The 17063-nt window shown below is 36.3% G+C and overlaps 1 protein-coding gene across 2 annotated transcripts in view; it reads left to right on the forward strand.

Annotated features, from left to right (window-relative positions):
* The window catches only part of CERT1 (ceramide transporter 1), a 114222-nt gene that overhangs the window by 54332 nt on the left and 42827 nt on the right, over positions 1-17063 (forward strand). For both annotated transcript variants that reach the window (XM_087430159.1, XM_087430160.1), the window contains exons 4-6: positions 5070-5177; positions 6149-6287; positions 11720-11803. In XM_087430159.1, the coding sequence (XP_087286285.1) occupies positions 5070-5177; positions 6149-6287; positions 11720-11803 (331 nt within the window). The remainder of the gene's footprint in view (positions 1-5069; positions 5178-6148; positions 6288-11719; positions 11804-17063) is intronic.

Raw genomic sequence — 17063 nt, forward strand, 5'->3', positions numbered from 1 at the left:
CACACTTCTTATATCCTTGCCTATTTCTTCGAGTTCCACTATTTCAAAACAGATAATATCTGCTTACAACAAATAGATGCTAGAACAAAAGACTCCAATACAGCAATACTGATGCAACACGTGTTAAGTGATAGACAGTAAATGAATATGGAGGCTGATAGTGGTTTAGTGTAATTGTATTTCTACCTCTAACAGGGCCTTGTAAGCAATGTATGGACTTGATCCTGGGAGAAATAGGGAGCCAAATAGGATTTAAAACGGGAAGTGAAGAATCAGATGTCTATTTTCAAAGGACTGTTCTGGCTACACTAGAAAGAATTTCAAGAGGAACAAGAGGTAAAGCACTTAGAAAGCTGGAGCATTTATCCAAATGAGACACTTAATGACCAGAACTAGAGAATGGCAGGGGGAAAATAGAGAAAGGGACAGATTTGAGAGAAGTAGAAGCAACGTGTCTGAATGTTGAGGCAGCATAGCATGATGATTGACATCATAGGCACTTAAATCAGGAATTAAATCCTGGCCCCTTACTTACCAATTCTTTAACTCTTAATGGTGCGATAATAGTACCCATTTCATGTAGGCTATTAAAAGGATTTACTGAGATAATGCAGTTAAAGTGCTAGCGTCATATCTGGCACATAGTGTCCTAAGTATTAGCTTTTAACTGTTGTTGTTGTTCTAATTTATTCAAGGTGGCTCTCTGGAATTAATATATAAAATATCATTTAAAATTATTCAACTCTTTCCTCAGCCCTCCTCTGAAAGCAAAACAAAAAAGATTTCCCTTATCCCTTAGTATTTGTTTTCTAAAGCTGTGGTGGAAAAATTAACAGACTTCCTTTATACAGCCTCATTTGATTTATCTAGTTATTTCTCACCTCCATTTTAATGTCACTAAAAAAAAGACAATTGGACCTCTACACTCCCTCAAAGGAGGAAGGATTTTAAAAAAAAGGATAAGACTGAATTTCAGAGTGTCAAAGTTAGTTTATTTAAAATCATCTTTTGTATCAGATTGGGTTCTTAAAACAGCTTTTGGTACAAAGGAAGGACTTTGTAGCTAACTGATGTCTACATTAATTTCCCCCTGTAGGTATGAGGATATATTATGGAATCTAAAGCCATAAATTATAAGTATAAGAAAGAAGGTGGTCTGAAATCAGGGAGACAGTGGGGGCAGCTGTTATTACCCCTCTCCTTCTACAGGACCAGCTTGTGTTGGGGCATTGTTTTAGTACTTTGGATTGTGATAGGCAGTGTCTTACTGTCTTCTGCCCCTCCAGCATTCATTTAACACTTAACTAGGGTGTGTGATAAGGCCCTGGTTAACCCTTCCAGTCTCATCTCAATACTATACTTTGCCTGTTTAGATGTTTCTGTAAAGGAAAGCTCATCTCATGCTGTAGTAGAAGAAAATGCAAAATGAATAACCAAGTTCCATAAATGACCTTCAAATGAGATATTATATTTGATATTGGTTTTTAAATTATGATACAAGAATGACTAGGATTTGAAAAGAAGAAAATCTCTTGAGGACTAATTTGAGCAAATGTTCTGTTTTCCAGTGTGATTTGACAAGTGTCTTGAGGGTCAGCAAATATTCTACTCAAAGCAATTAATTGTATTGCCCCCGGGTTCTAGGCAGTTAGAATATGATAAAATCCTCTTTAATACCATTTTCTTCAATATATTTTTAAATTTCTTTGATTCATGAGGTGCCTCAATTCCTAGAAATTATTGTGGATTGAACCTCTCCTCATCTGATACATTATAAATATTGCTTTTCTGAATAAATTGTGTTATATCTTTCCAACTGGTTCAACAAAGGACAGCCTTACATTTGGCCTCCATTTGGATATGTACATTTTTAACCTAAGTTTTGGTATTTAGGCTTAGGATATAGAATTGTAGTTCTAGACTAGCCATATCATTTTAAAGATGAGAAAATTAAGCCCAGGAAGGTGATGACTGACTTGTGTGGTTGTCTGGTGGTCTCAGTGATGCTAGAGCTGTGTTCTCTCTCTGACCGTGTGTTTTTTCTACTTCAGAGGCTACTGCTTCTCTAGGGGGATACATACATATTTGAAAGGCTAAATAAATGATATTTTAATATTTATGAGCATGAAATTGTCGTGCCAAATTTTCTCATCTCAAATAATATGTTTATATTGACCTAAACAAGAATGAAATTGTTGCCATTACAATTTATTATATTTTAAATCACAACCCTATTGATTAAATTGTCCTCCTGATTATAGTGTCTTTTTTTTTTTTATAATTTTATTTATTTATTTCTTTTTCCCCAAAGCCCCAGTAGATAGTTGTATGTCATAGTTGCACATCCTTCAGTAGTTGCTGTATGTGGGACACGGCCTCAGCATGGCCGGAGAAGCGGTGCGTCGGTGCGCGCCCGGGATGCGAACCCGGGCCACCAGCAGCAGAGCGTGCGCACTTAACCGCTGAGCCACGGGGCCGGCCCCTGATTATAGTGTCTTGCTTCTCATGTGGTTTGCTTTAAAATAATAATATCGAAGGTAGATGTGTGGATGCTCACAACATAGCAAGCTTATTTGGTTTTCAGAATTTATTTCTGGAAAATGCTCCTTTGTTCTCGTGTTAACATTTAATCTTGCTTGTATTTTCTCTCTTCCCATAATCAAAGTGGAAAGAGACAGTATACTTTGAGGGTGGGAAGGCTATGCCACTACTAACTGATAAATTTTGACACCATGAAGAAGTTACTTAATTTCTGTCTCGATTTCTTTGCTGTGCTTCCTGCTAGAGGGTATTAGGAAAAAGAATAGGCTTTTCGAAAGGCAGGTAGTATTAAAATAAGCCAACCTTTTTACTGTGTTTTATACCACTGCTTGTGGAGTAGATGGGCTGATGATCAGACTGTGCAAAATGATAATATATAAGTGTATCTCCCACATGATTAAACCAAACTATAAAATTTAGCTGTGACTTTGAGGGAGTCTTCAAATCAGTTCTTAGGCATTTCTGGTGCTTTATCAAATTCATAACTTTGAACTATATGGTTTAATTTATCCTGCTTTTAAATGTTCTCAAAAAGTCAAGATACAGAGGTTACAGGTACATGTAAAGGAATTAGTCTAAAGGTTACTATTGGACTTTGACCAATAGTAACCTTTGTGTCAGCTTTCCAAGTATACTGTGACTTGGAAAATGGCACTGACCCCCTCTAGTGGCCAAAAAATTGTGGGGTTTTTTTGTTTTGTTTTGTTTTGTTTTGTTTTTATTTTTTGTTTTTTCATAAAAAGGATTGTTATAACAAAGGTGTAGTCTCATTACTGTAGTATTTAAAAGAAGTAAACCTTGTTCTAATATAGGGCATGTTCAGGGCCGGCCCCGTGGCTTGGTGGTTAAGTGCTCGTGCTCCGATGCTGGTGGCCCGGGTTCGGATCCCGGGCATGCACCCAGGCACCACTTCTCCGTCCATCCTGAGGCCGAGTCCCACATACAGCAACTAGAAGGATGTGCAGCTATGACATACAACTATCTACTGGGGCTTTGGGGGGAAAAAATAAATAAATAAAATCTTTAATATAGGGCATGTTCAGTAAGTGTTTCACTGAACCCAAATGGCATTTTATGTTCATGAAAAACTTGTTCAGGAATACTGCTTACAAACACACAAATTTGGAAAAGAAGGGGTATTTTTGCAAGGCAATTTGTATGAGGTATCTTAAAGCAGACATGTTGAAAGGGGAAAATATTCCTACAGTTAACTGTGTTTAAATTCCACATTATTAATTTTAGCTAGAATTTGATGTTTTCAAAATGCTGTATTGGTGATTAGAGGTTTTAAGTAAGCTCAACTTCTTTTTTCTTGTGTAAAAGCAAGTGGGATTAAGAAAAAGCCAGCCTTTAAAGTATTACCTAAAATCATACCGATAAGATTTTGAAAGCATGTTACAATTTTTAATAACATTTAACAGTATATCAATTGTGACCATAAAATAATTTTTTCCCATTTTCATCCTTGCTCCTCTCACCCCATCCTGCCATCAGAAAGCAGATCTTATAAATTCAGGATGTGTGTTTTGCCTTCAGACACTCTTGAGAAGCCAAAATAGGTGTATCAGCAACATTGCCACTTTTCAAAATAGTTTTATAACTTCTCTTTTAGAATTATTTTTAACCCCTATGAAAGTGTTTTTAAAATATTGATATCTTTGATGAGATTAGATTTTTGAGAGAAATCCAAAACTAAATCTGAGCCATGTCATGTGAATAAGAAAGGCAGTCAAGCTTAATTATACAGTTTGAAGCTATTCTTTTAAAGTAGTGAGACTTTTAAATTTTTATACTGCGACTCCCAAAAATGATTTGAGATAGCTCCATTTTGTGGAGCTCCATATCATGATAGCTCCATATCATAAAATTACTCTAAATGTTGTGGTATAACCATCAGGAATGCATTATGCAATAGCAGCATCATTGGCACAATTATAGACATTTCTAGAATGACTAGTTTTTAAACAGTGAGGATTCATTTGTGAGTGTATACATATATTTGTTAAACACTTAAATTGCTTATATTTAAGGTTATCTCAATGTGGTTACTGACTGAAATAGAGTGACAAATGAATCTCCATTATTTAAATTGAATAACAATGGAATTGATGTTCATTAGTGTCCTGTATTTTCTTTTTCCTTGGAATGATTTATATAATTTATAATGGAATTTATTTAAGTGAAACTTTATTAGAGGTAGAAATAGAGTTATGCTAACTTTGCTTATGCAAGCAGATTGCCTGTATTTCTTGAGTGGACTCAAACTGCTAATTATTGTTATAATAACCTTATTAATTTATAGGAAAACTTTTAAGTGTTTTTTCCAGTTTTATTGAGATATAATTGACATATAACGTTGTATTGGGTTAAGGTATACAACATAGTGATTTGATATGTGTATGTTATGACATAATTACCACAATAAGTTTAGTTAACATTCATCACCTCACAGTTACAATTTTTTTTTTCTTGTAATGATTAAGTATTTTTTGTTTAATTTTTTTCGTATGGTTTACTTTCTTTTTCAGACTGAATCTGGATATGGATCTGAATCCAGCTTGCGTCGACATGGCTCAATGGTTTCCCTGGTGTCTGGAGCAAGTGGCTATTCTGCAACATCCACCTCTTCATTCAAGGTTTGTAGTTATGAATGCTTTAAGTTAAGGCAACATAAATTTGAGTTTAATACTGAATGTTGTGAACAGAACTTATTTGATAGTTTTTTGAAAGAATTTCTATAATGTAATTTGTTTGAAGTTGTTATTGAGTAGTTTTTTACGGACCTACACATGACTTATCAAGCCATGCTGTGGCAGGCATCCCACATATAAAATAGAGGAGGATGGGCACAGATGTTGGCCCAGGGCCAATCTTCTTCAGCAAAAAGAGGACGATTGGCAACACGTGTTAGCTCAGGGCTAACCTTCCTCACCAAAAAAAAAAAAAAAAAAAATCATGACCCATACAAATATAAAACGAACACATGTCAAGATTTCATTTCATTTATTAATGAGATAAGATGTAAAGAAAAAATTTGATTCAAAGGAGAATCTGAAGAATACTGAAATGATTTTGCTAATATATGCAAAACTAGTCAGTATCCGCAGATTAGTAACCCATGTATCTCCACTGGACAAAGTTCATTTGCATTTCATGGACAAGAATCATTTACATTGCTCTCAGTTTTCTGCTACTTAAAGAGTTGTAAAATAGCTCAAATGCAATGAAATCAAAGACTTCTATATGGTTAGAGGACACCCTCTGCTAAGGGTTCCGTAGATGACACTCACCATTCCTTTGAAAAGGCACCCAGTAATATTTTTGCCCATTTCAAAGTCTTTCACAATTTTTCCTCACAATGTGTAATTTGAAAATATTAAATGTTATTTAATATCTCTTATTTCGTCTAGGCTTATCACAATCAAGCCACTAATTAGTGAGTTTGAAGTCTATTCCTGGGAGTATTACGTTGAACTTGACAGCTCTCCCTACCCCATGCCCTTAGTAGTAACATGTAGACCTTAAAAGGTGATGAAATACCATAGGACTAAATAAATTCTAGTTTTGTTAACTTGGATTACATTCCCCCCCTTTTTGTGTTTTGCAGAAAGGCCACAGTTTACGTGAGAAATTGGCTGAAATGGAAACTTTTAGAGATATCTTATGTAGACAAGTTGATACTCTACAGAAATACTTTGATGCCTGTGCTGATGCTGTCTCCAAGGATGAACTTCAAAGGGATAAAGGTTAATTAAGCTATTACCACTATTTTTTCTTGGAGAATGAATGGATTTAAAGTTTCTTAATCTTAAAGGGTAATGTCTTTAAGCAATAAAGGTAATTATCGTCACTTTTGCTGCAAACCCCATGTAACCAATTTCGGTGTCCATATAACTTGTGTACTTTAATAACATCCTAATTAATCTGATCACCCATACCAGATACCACTGAAGTTTTTTAAATGCTTTTAAACTCTTTATTCCATTAAAAAATATAATGTCTGTCATATTGGTAATATGGGGCATTTCACATGATTATGTCTAATAATTTACCCTATGATGAGTCTTAGTGACAAACATATTTATGTTAAATCTTCCAGATTTGGAATCGATCTCTTTCTCCCTCCTCTTCCTCTCTCTCCTCCTTTCTCTCTTCACCTCTCTTTCTCTCCCTCTCTGTATCTCTGTATCTCTCTCTCTTCCTCTGGCCTTTTTCTCATAGAAGAAATCAGTAATGGAGCTACATGTACATTTAAAAATAATTTATAGTGAGTTTTTTTTTTTTGAGAGAGATGTGATCTTCAGGTAACTTACTTATAATGTGAGTTTTGAAGTTACTTTTTCTTTGTTACTGCTAAAGATTTTACTGAAGTCGTCAACATCTGTTCTTCAGTTTTTCTCTTAAGGCAAAAATGAACTACTCATAGCTGTATTACTAAACAGCACTAAGTTCATTCCCAGTATAACTAGGTTGCTTTATGTGGTTTCATTTCTTGGTCTTATTAATTGTGTTTGATCTGAGTTCAAATTCCTTTTGTCTTTGTTCCCTTTTTCTGCCTTCTTTTGGATTATTATTTTTTTTTTTTTTTGTAATTCCATTTTTTATCTCTTTCTTGGCTTTTTAGTTATAACTCTTTGTTATTGTAGTGGCTACTTCAGGGTTTATAGTACAGGCATACCTTGGAGATATTGCAGGTTTGGTTCCAAACCACTGCAGTAAAGCAAATTTCACAATAAAGCGAGGCACACGAATTTTTTGGTTTCCCAGTACATATGAAAGTTATGTTCATACTATACTCTAGCCTGTTAAATGTGCAATAGCATTATGTGTAAAAAAACAATGTACATACTTTACTTAAAAAATACTTTAGGGGCTGGCCCAGTGGCGCAGCGGTTAAGTGCGCGTACTCCGCTTCGGTGGCCCGAGGGTTCGCAGGTTCGGATCTCAGGCACGCACCGACGTACCACTTGTCAAGCCATGGTGTGGCGGCGTCCCATATAAAGTAGGGGAAGATGGGCACGGATGTTAGCCCTGGGCCAATCTTCCTTGGCAAAAAGAGGAGGATTGGCATCAGATGTTAGCTCAGGGCTGATCTTCCTCACCAAAAAAAAAAAAAAAAAAAAAAAGACTTTATAGCTAAAAAATGCTAACCATCATCTGAGCCTTGAGTGAGTTGTAATCTCTTTGCTGGTGGATAATCTTGTAAAAAACGCAGTATCTGCAAAGCACAATAAAGTGAAGTGCAATAAAACAAGGTATGCCTGTATGCACATTTAACTTGTTACAGTCCACCTTCAAGTAATATACCACTTCATGTATAGTATAAGAACCTTACAATAATGTATTACCATTTCTCCCCACTACTGAGGCAAGACTCTTTGGCGTTCTCTAACCAATTCTCTGTGAATTATGAGGTTTTCCAGTCTGTGTTGTGGGAACAGGTACTTTTCCCTGCCCCGTGTAGGCTTTGGATACTGTTCTCTGGAATCCTTTCAGATGGTTCTTTCCCTGACCTCTACAGTTCCCTCACTTGTATGTGCTGTCAGTTCTCTACCGAATACGCAGGAGGACCTTCTGCCCGTCTCTGGAGTTCTCTTTCTGCGTAGCTCTCTCCTCTCCAGTACTCTGCCTTGTGAACTCCAGTTGCCTTTGTCTCTCTGGACTCTCAGCTCTATTCCCTTACCTCAGAGGGTGCACCGGGCTCCTCCAGGGTTCCTCTTTACTCTGTAGCTTGGGAACTCTCCCAAGGCGGTAAGCTGGAGCAGTCATATGACTCACATCATTTGTTCTTGACTCTCAGGGGTCACTGTCCTTTGTTGCCTAATATCCGATGTCTTGGAAACCGTTGTTTCATATATTTTGTTTACCCTCACGCTAGAGGGTAAATTCAGTACCTCTTATTCCATCTTGGCTGGAAGCAAAAGCCCCCATTCCTCTTAAAGTACTTAATTTTGTCTAAATTAAGTAGTCTTGAAATTCGTTATATTTGATACACTTTAAGTTTTTGGTTCTTTAACATTTGTTTATTTCTGTAAAGGCAGTTGAACTTCTATTTCTCCTTCATTAATACCCTTTTTATCAAATTAAACATTACACATCATCTTTCATTGGTTTACAAATAGGCATTTAAACAAAAACAGGATATATACAGAATTGGATTCCTTGTTTATTTTCAAATGATCCACATCAATAGTATATAGCATTTAAAGGACATAAGTGATGGTGGGAGGAGTAGAAGTTGGGATGCAATAATAACAGATTGTATAGGATATTTGAAAAATAATTTTAAACATTACTCATGTATGAATAAATAGCAACAGTGGTAGGCTAATGTATTAGTTTGTGAGGGTTGCCATCACCAAGTACCACAGACTAGATGGTTCAAACAACAGTTTATTTTCTCACAGTTCTGGAGGCTAGAAGTCTGAGGTGAAGGTTTTGGCAGGGTTGGTTTCTTCTGAGGGCCATGAGGGAAGGATCTGTTCCTAGGCCTCTCTCCTTGGCTTAGAGATGGCCGTCTTCTCCCTGTGTCTTCACATCATTTTCCTTCTATAAGTGTCTGTGTCCAAATTTCCTCCTCTTATGAGGACACTGGTCATATTGGATCAGGACCCACCCTAATGGGCTCATTTTAATTTGATTACCTCTGTCTGCCTCTGTAAAGACGCTATCTCCAAATACAGTCACATTTGGACGTATTAGGGGTTAGGACTTCAACATAGGAATTTTGAGAGGAACACAATTCAGCCCGTAACAGCTGATTTTCCAATACATACTATTTTAAGAAATACTGATGTTTTTAAGAATACATACTGTGAAAAGGTGAAATAGGGACATGGACCGTAGTTTCTTACTTTGTGGGTCAGAGTCGCCGACCTGAGTCTAAGGATCGCTATAGATGCATTTACATTACGTTATCAAAACTGTCTGTGACTTAAAGAATTTTGAGATCACTGTTGTTCATTAAGTGTGTCATTGAAATGATAATAGCAAACTCACATTTTATTTTAGGTGTTTAGTATTTTCATATAAAATGTTTTCATCAGAATTGCTAGTAAGACAGTCTTAACCTGATCCCCCACCACTCACACACACACTTCAGTAAGATTTAATTAACCTGTTACATCTAGATACTCGGGGATTACAGAAGTAGAAGATATCTCTGACCTAAACATGCTGTTTTGTTTTAAAACAAGACATATATACTGCATTAAAAGTAAAAGTTCATCTAATATTGCTTTTCTGTTCATTGTTAGTTTGATAACTTGAAGTAGATAACATTTCTCCACATCTTTTTCCTCCATACCTCTTTCCTGAAGTAGATAACATTTTCCACATCCTGTAACTTGGATGTTATATCCAGCACATATGAGTGTGAGAATTAAATGAAAATATATATGTTAGCACTGTGCTTAACAGCAAAAAAAATCAATAAATAATAGCTGCTATTATTAATGTGGTTAATTTGGATTATTGCAGTGATAAGGAAAGCAGGAATATGAAGATCCAAGGATGGAATTTAGTGTGGTAGATTTGAGTGTCGGTAAGGGAGACGTGTCTGATTGGGATGGAGGATTTGTATCAGGACAGTGGTTTCAAACCATGTCAGACATCCCTTAAAGGTGCCTCAAGGATGGACAAGGAATGCTTGACTGGGAAGGAAAGGAAGAAGGCCACTCTTAGCCAGAGCAGCTCTTGTTTTCATCAGTTTTATGTATTGAGTATTGGGCTAGAAAAAGAAGGTTGAAAATCCCTGTTCGGTGGTACAAGGCTGTTGGATGGTTAGAGGTATGAAAATGAATCCTCAGTAACCCAAAGTAGGTACTAATGAGATGAGTGAAGTGCAGACCTTTTAGTAGTAGTATTTAAAAGCAGCTAACAGAGTAGTATTGAGTCAAGGTCAAGATCTTGTCTGATGACGAGTACTGATTTAAAAACAGAAGCATGTGCTGTGTTAATGAATTTCTTAGAATTGACCATATTTGCAAATGATTGATGAGAAATGAAGATCCACAGAATCTGGGAACCTGATTAATCTTGAGACTAAGGTATCTGCTGAGGCTTCAATATGGATATTGAAGTCTGTCGGAGTGATGGGCGTGGAAAAGAAAAAAGTCAGATATTGGTATCAGTTAGCTGGGTAGAAATGAATAGTAAATGTTAGTAGATAATAATAGCAGCTTATGATTTGAAAGAGTTGTTATAGATGAGTAGCAAAATTTTTAAGTGGTAAAAAAATGAAATAGCCTAGTAATTAGAAAACAGCAGTACAGAATACAAGTATTTCCCATGTGATTCCTACCATTTAGTCAAGGGTGGGAATAAGGAATAGGAGTGGGCTCTGCATCCATTGGAGAGAGAGCTAAAGCAGATGAAATATTCCTTGTACAGCCAAATTACTCCTGAGGTAAACAGATATAGGCAAGAATTAAGACATTAGCTTAGAAGGAAGATTCCTTCTGTAGAAAGGGAGTTCCTCAAAAGATAATAAAATAAAGAAGCCATGAAAAAGCTTGATAGAAAGCAGAGAATAAGTTTGGGAACTGAGGTTTGGAAAGTTGCAATAAGAGTGAAATACGTAGTGCACAGGATTCAAGTATGTTAGGCAGTAGGAAAAAGGATAGTAGTAGAAGGAAGAGGTGTGTAGAATATAGGGGATTCTGTTTTTTCTGTAATTGGGTAAGTTAAAAAGGATGTCTGGGCACAGACATACTGGGATGAGTGAAAGTCGATATCACAACTGTAAGTCATTGTATTTTCCCTGCATATCCAGAAATGGTAAATTGAAGAATTCTCAGAGGCAAGCTCTATAGAGTATCCTCTGTCTGTAAGTTAACCTCTTACAGTCCTGCTCAGCCCTTGGAGGCCTCTTATAGACTTATGAAATCGCCCCAAGTAGGTAGGAAGAGATAGGAAGACTAAGAGACAGAGTAATTCATATCTCAGTACCATCCCTTACACAAATAAGAGTGGGTACAGTTTTTATAATAATGTGTTGTATTTAAAGACATTCCACAGCGTATTTATTGGGCATACCTTGATAAGTACTGAAAATACAAAGATGAGTGAGATCTTGTACTCACAGCATCCAGAGTATATTGAATCAGTTGGCCATAAGAATAAACTGGTTAGTTTCTATTTCCTTTCATCCTAATATCCTTAAATTTATTTTATTTAGTGGTAGAAGATGATGAAGATGACTTTCCTACAACACGTTCTGATGGAGACTTCTTGCATAATACCAATGGTAATAAGGAAAAGAGTAAGTAGTACATTTTTCCTCCTCAGCTGGATAAAATACACTTTTGAAAGTTATATAATAACTAACTATAGGGGCCGGCCCCGTGGCTTAGCGGTTAAGTGTGCGTGCTGCGCTACTGGGGGCCAGTGTTCAGATCCCGGGTGTGCACCAACGCACCGCTTCTCCGGCCATGCTGAGGCCGCATCCCACATACAGCAACTAGAAGGATGTGCAACTATGACATACAACTATCTACTGGGGCTTTGGGGGGGGTGGGAAAAGGACGAGGATTGGCAATAGATGTTAGCTCAGAGCCGGTCTTCCTCCCCAAAAAGAGGAGGATTAGCATGGATGTTAGCTGAGGGCTGATCTTCCTCACAAAAAAAAAAAAAAAAACAAGATAAAGATAACTAACTATATAACAAGATAATTATCTGAGTAATTTTTAAAAAGCAGTGGAACTGCTAGAAAGTGAAAGTTTCTTCTAGGAAAAGAGGTGGGTAAAATACACATTCTGACATTAGATAATGAGTGGCCATTATTATTTAACCAAGACTCATTCTGAATTCCAGGCATTGGCTCACTTATTTCAGCAGCATTTGGTAGAATCAGTTTCTACTTCTGAAAAAGTTTATTTCTTAGAGGGGAAACATTGCAGTGGAATTTGAATATATCTTTAGAGTATATTTCTCTTTGTTTAACATTTTTTTTCTCTCTCCATTTGACAAACTGGTGTTGAAAAGTATATGATCAGTGTTATTAAAGGAAAATTATTTAAATAGCTCTGATTTCACAGCACAGTTGTTTATAGACCCAGGAGCAAGGTGGTTTATTTCATATACCAGTTTATTAATTGTTGCTCTATTTATAATGGCTAACTCATTAGATGGAATTCTGAATTGTTCATTAGAAACCTGTGTTTTGCAACAACATAGATGAACCTGGAGGCATCATGCTAAGAGAAATAAGCCAAAGACAAATACCACATGGTATCACTTATGTGTGGAATGTTAAAAACAAACAAACAAACCCAGAAGCTTGTAATTCATAGTCAGTGCTCTTCTTTTGACATATCCTAAGAAAAAGCTGGAGTGGATTCCCCAAATTTTTTTGTTACGAATAAGCCTTTGTGAAAAAAATAAGTTAATCTAACTGTGCTTATTTTTGCTGAAGTAATGAAGGAATATGAAGTAAAATCTGTGGCTGTGGCATATTTTCAAGTAATTTTTTAAATTGTTGAATGCATGGAAATAATTTTCTATTTTAGAGGTCATATTGGAATATTCTGTTGTTGATAATAAAATGTAATGCTTCTCTCCCTCACCTTTTCCTTCTTTCCTCTTCCTCTTTCTTATTTTCATCATGGCTCTCATTTTTTTCCTTATAACCTACCTCCCTCTCAATCTTGCAAAGTACTAGCTTCATTTTACAAAGTTGTCCTTATAACTTGGGACTGAAATGTTGAACCTTACTGAGTCGTCCAGATTTATATATCTTTATGGAATTAGAGCATTATTTTGGGAAGGTTCTTTCAGTTAAATTTTAATTTCACAGCGAATAATCTGCTTTAATAGAAAAAAGATTTTGTTTGGATATTGGGAAAATTACTGAAAGAAGTTGTAAAACTCCCAGGTCTAATCTTCCATTCCACATATACTCAGCTACCCCATGAACTACAGAGTTCTAGATTCAGGAATACCTAGCACAGCAAAAGATAGGTGTATTGGCCTATCAATATAGTGATTAAATGGAAATTTGCACACTGATAATTAAAATCTAACAGCATTGTTCTTCTGCTTATCTCCAAGAATTCTGGTAGCCAGGGACTAAATGAAAATGTATGTCCTGAAAGATGCAGTCCCTAGCTCCCTTCTCTTACTTTGTTTCCGGAATACCCATTAACCAAACACGTATTTTCTGATACAAAATTAGAAGGTAACTCTGGAGACACTGAATGACCACAGAAAAAAGACCTATAAATAGAGATTTTGGGGACATCCACCGTGAAAAAACTATCTCACTACCAGGTCACCCTTTGATGAAGTCCACTAGTTAAAAAGCCCTGCTGGTACATATAGAGCTTCCAGTACCTAACTCTTAAATATGAATGGATAGCCAGATCTCCAGACATTTGAGGAAAGCCTCCAACATCTCTTTTTTGAAGAGACTTAAAACCAAGCTATAGAAGACAGGGTTATTAAAGTCATTTAGAGAAATACTCTACAAGATGTCTGCATAATTATTTAAATCATGAGTCATGTTTTAAGTATACTTGTGGTATTCACTGTTTAAAAATAATTCCTTTCTTAGTGTTGATGGAAGTTAACTCTTGTTAATCACCATAGATGAAAAGTGTCTTTCTGTGGTTAACCTTTAGAAATAAGTTAATCTGCAGCATTGGGTATAATCTGGTAAAGTGAGCAGGACATGCTGTCTTTAAATCTGGAACTACTTGATCATAGTCTGGGATTAGGGTGTGTCAGTCATCTCTCAAATACAGAGAGGGTCTTAGTGCTAGATCCAACAAGCTTTGAAAAAGGGAGAAAAGACACTGTTCTTGGGAGTGATCATTGTAATGATTTTCACCATTAGGGCCATCATTAAAGATAGTGCGTATGCTGAAGTTTTTAAAAATTTAGAACTAGCTTACCAACCTGCTAGTAAATATTCCAAGAATAGGATTAGGGGGTAGAGGTGAAGACTAGAGGAAGAGTAAAACTTGCAGAGATTCTAAGATGAGATTAAAGGCACTTAAAGTAATTTGAAGATTAGACCAGAGGAGAAATTTTCGGATAAGAAAACACCTTCCTTAGTTAGAGTAAAGACCTCAAGAGTTCTAGATCATGGTGGAAGGACTGGTTCCTCAATCTTTTGTGAACAAAGTTCTTATCTATCTCTAATGTAAATTTTCTTCTGTTATATTCTATATCTAGTCTTTCTTAATTTATATTTCTAGAGATAACAATTATACACATAGCTGCATGTAACAACAGAGCCTCCAAGTACTTGAAACAAAAACTGACCAAATTAAAGAGAAAAAAAGACAATTCAATAGTAATAGTTTGAGACTTCAAAACCCAACTTTCAATAATGGATAGAATAAGTAGGAAGAAGATCAACAAGGCAATACAATACTTGAATAGTATAAACAAACAGACCTAGTAGCATCTCCAGAACACTGTACCCAACAATGGGAGAATATATATTCTTCTCAATTGCACATGCAAGATTCTTCAGGGTAGACCTTAGGCTTAGCCATATAACAAGAATCAGTTAATTTAAGATTGAAATCATACAAAGTATGTCCTTCAACCACAATGGAATGTAATCAGAAATCAATAATAGAAATGTGGGAAATTCACATATATGTAGAAATTAACACACTCAAAAATAACTAGTGGATCAAAAATGAAATCACAAGGGAAATTAGAAAATACTGGGAGATGAATGAAAGCAAAAACACAACATACCAAAACTTAGGGGCTGCAGCTAAAGCAGAACTTGGAAATTTGTAGTTGAAACACCTTTATTATAAAAGAAGAAAGAGACGCGAAAAACAGCAGAGAAAATCAATGAAACTGTAAGTTGGTTCTTTGAAAAGATAACAAAATTGACAAACCTTTAGCTAAGTTGATCAAGAGAAAAAGGGCAGAGACTCAAATTACTAAAATCAGAAATGAAAGCAAGGACATTACTACTGACTTGACAGAAATAAAAAGGATTATAGGGGAATGCTGTGAACAAATGTATGCCAACAAATTCGATAACTTAGGTGAAATGGACAAAGGTCCTGCAAAGACACAAACTACTGAAACTGACTCAAGAAGAGAGAAAATCCAAATAGACCAAAAAGAGATATAATTAGTAATAAACTTACCTCAAAGAAAAGCCCAGGCTCCGATGGCTTCACTGGTAAATTCTACCAAACATTTAAAGAAGGACTAATACCAGTTCTTCCAAAAAATAGAATAGGAGGCACACTTCCTAAGTCATTCCCTGAAGCCAATTTTACCTTGATACCAAAACCAGACGAAGATACCACAAGAAAAGAATAAACTACAGACCAATATCTTAGGAAAACCACAATTAACATCACACTTAATCATGAAAGACTGAATCAGAAAGAAATATAGTAACAAGTGTCGGTGAGAATGTGGAGAAATTAGAATCCTCATACACTGTTGGTGGGAGTGTAAAATGGTACAGCTGCTTTGGAAAACAATGTGGTGGTTCCTCAACAGGTTAAACATAGTGTTACCATTTGACCTAGCAATTTTACTCCTAGGTATATATTCAGAAGAAAGGAAAACATACATCCATATAGAAACTTGTACATGAATGTTCATTACAGCATTAATTATAACAGTCAAAAAGTGGAAATCTGGGCCGGCCCCGTGGAGTAGCGGTTAAGTGCGTGCGCTCTGCTGCTGGCGGCCCGGGTTCAGATCCTGGGCGCGCACTGACGCGCCGCTTCTCCGGCCATGCTGAGGCCGCGTCCCACATACAGCAACTGGAAGGACGTGCAGCTATGACATACAACTATCTACTGGGGCTTTGGGGAAAAAAAAAGGGAGGAGGATTGGCGATAGATGTTAGCTCAGAGCCGGTCTTCCTCAGCAAAAAGAGGAGGGTTAGCACGGATGTTAGCTTAGGGCTGATCTTTCTCACGAAAAAAAAAAAAAAAAGAATTTAGACCACAGATCACTTTTCATCCCCTTTTAGCTCACAGATTTTTCATGTGAGAATATTTTAAATTTAGTTTTTCAGCCAACTGTATCTTATTTGGTTAGAATAATGGTGTCTACAATAGGCTAGTAGTCCCAAACCCCAGTTGATTGTTGACCCTAGTGTGATTGATATCAGGGTCAGAGTCTTCAGCTGTGTTTCTTTTTTATCATAATAGACAGGTGAGAAGAGATTTAAACAAAGTTGCCATCCTGTGTTCCGAAGAACTTTTCCACCAATTATTTTCTGCTGTGTGTTTACACACATACACATGGTCATTTGGAATACTTCGTGTGGGGAAATGAAAAACTCCTCACCACAGAAACTGGGTATTCCCCACTAGGTTGCCTACTATTAAAAATAGTGTGTGAGAGTCTTAATGAAATGAAGGGATTACAAATCTCTCAGCTTCTGTCAGCATTTGTCTATGTGAGCATATGGGTTTCCTCATTTTCTGAGTGTTAGTACCCTTAAAAGAGTTTTGAAGTGTCTAAAGTTAGAGTTCAACTGAAGGGGCTATAAATCTGAATGATAATCTTTGGAGCTTAAATATTTA

The sequence above is a fragment of the Ceratotherium simum genome, chromosome 4 (genome assembly GCF_057802395.1).
Source record: "Ceratotherium simum simum isolate JZ-2026a chromosome 4, ASM5780239v1, whole genome shotgun sequence".
Taxonomy (NCBI): domain Eukaryota; kingdom Metazoa; phylum Chordata; class Mammalia; order Perissodactyla; family Rhinocerotidae; genus Ceratotherium; species Ceratotherium simum.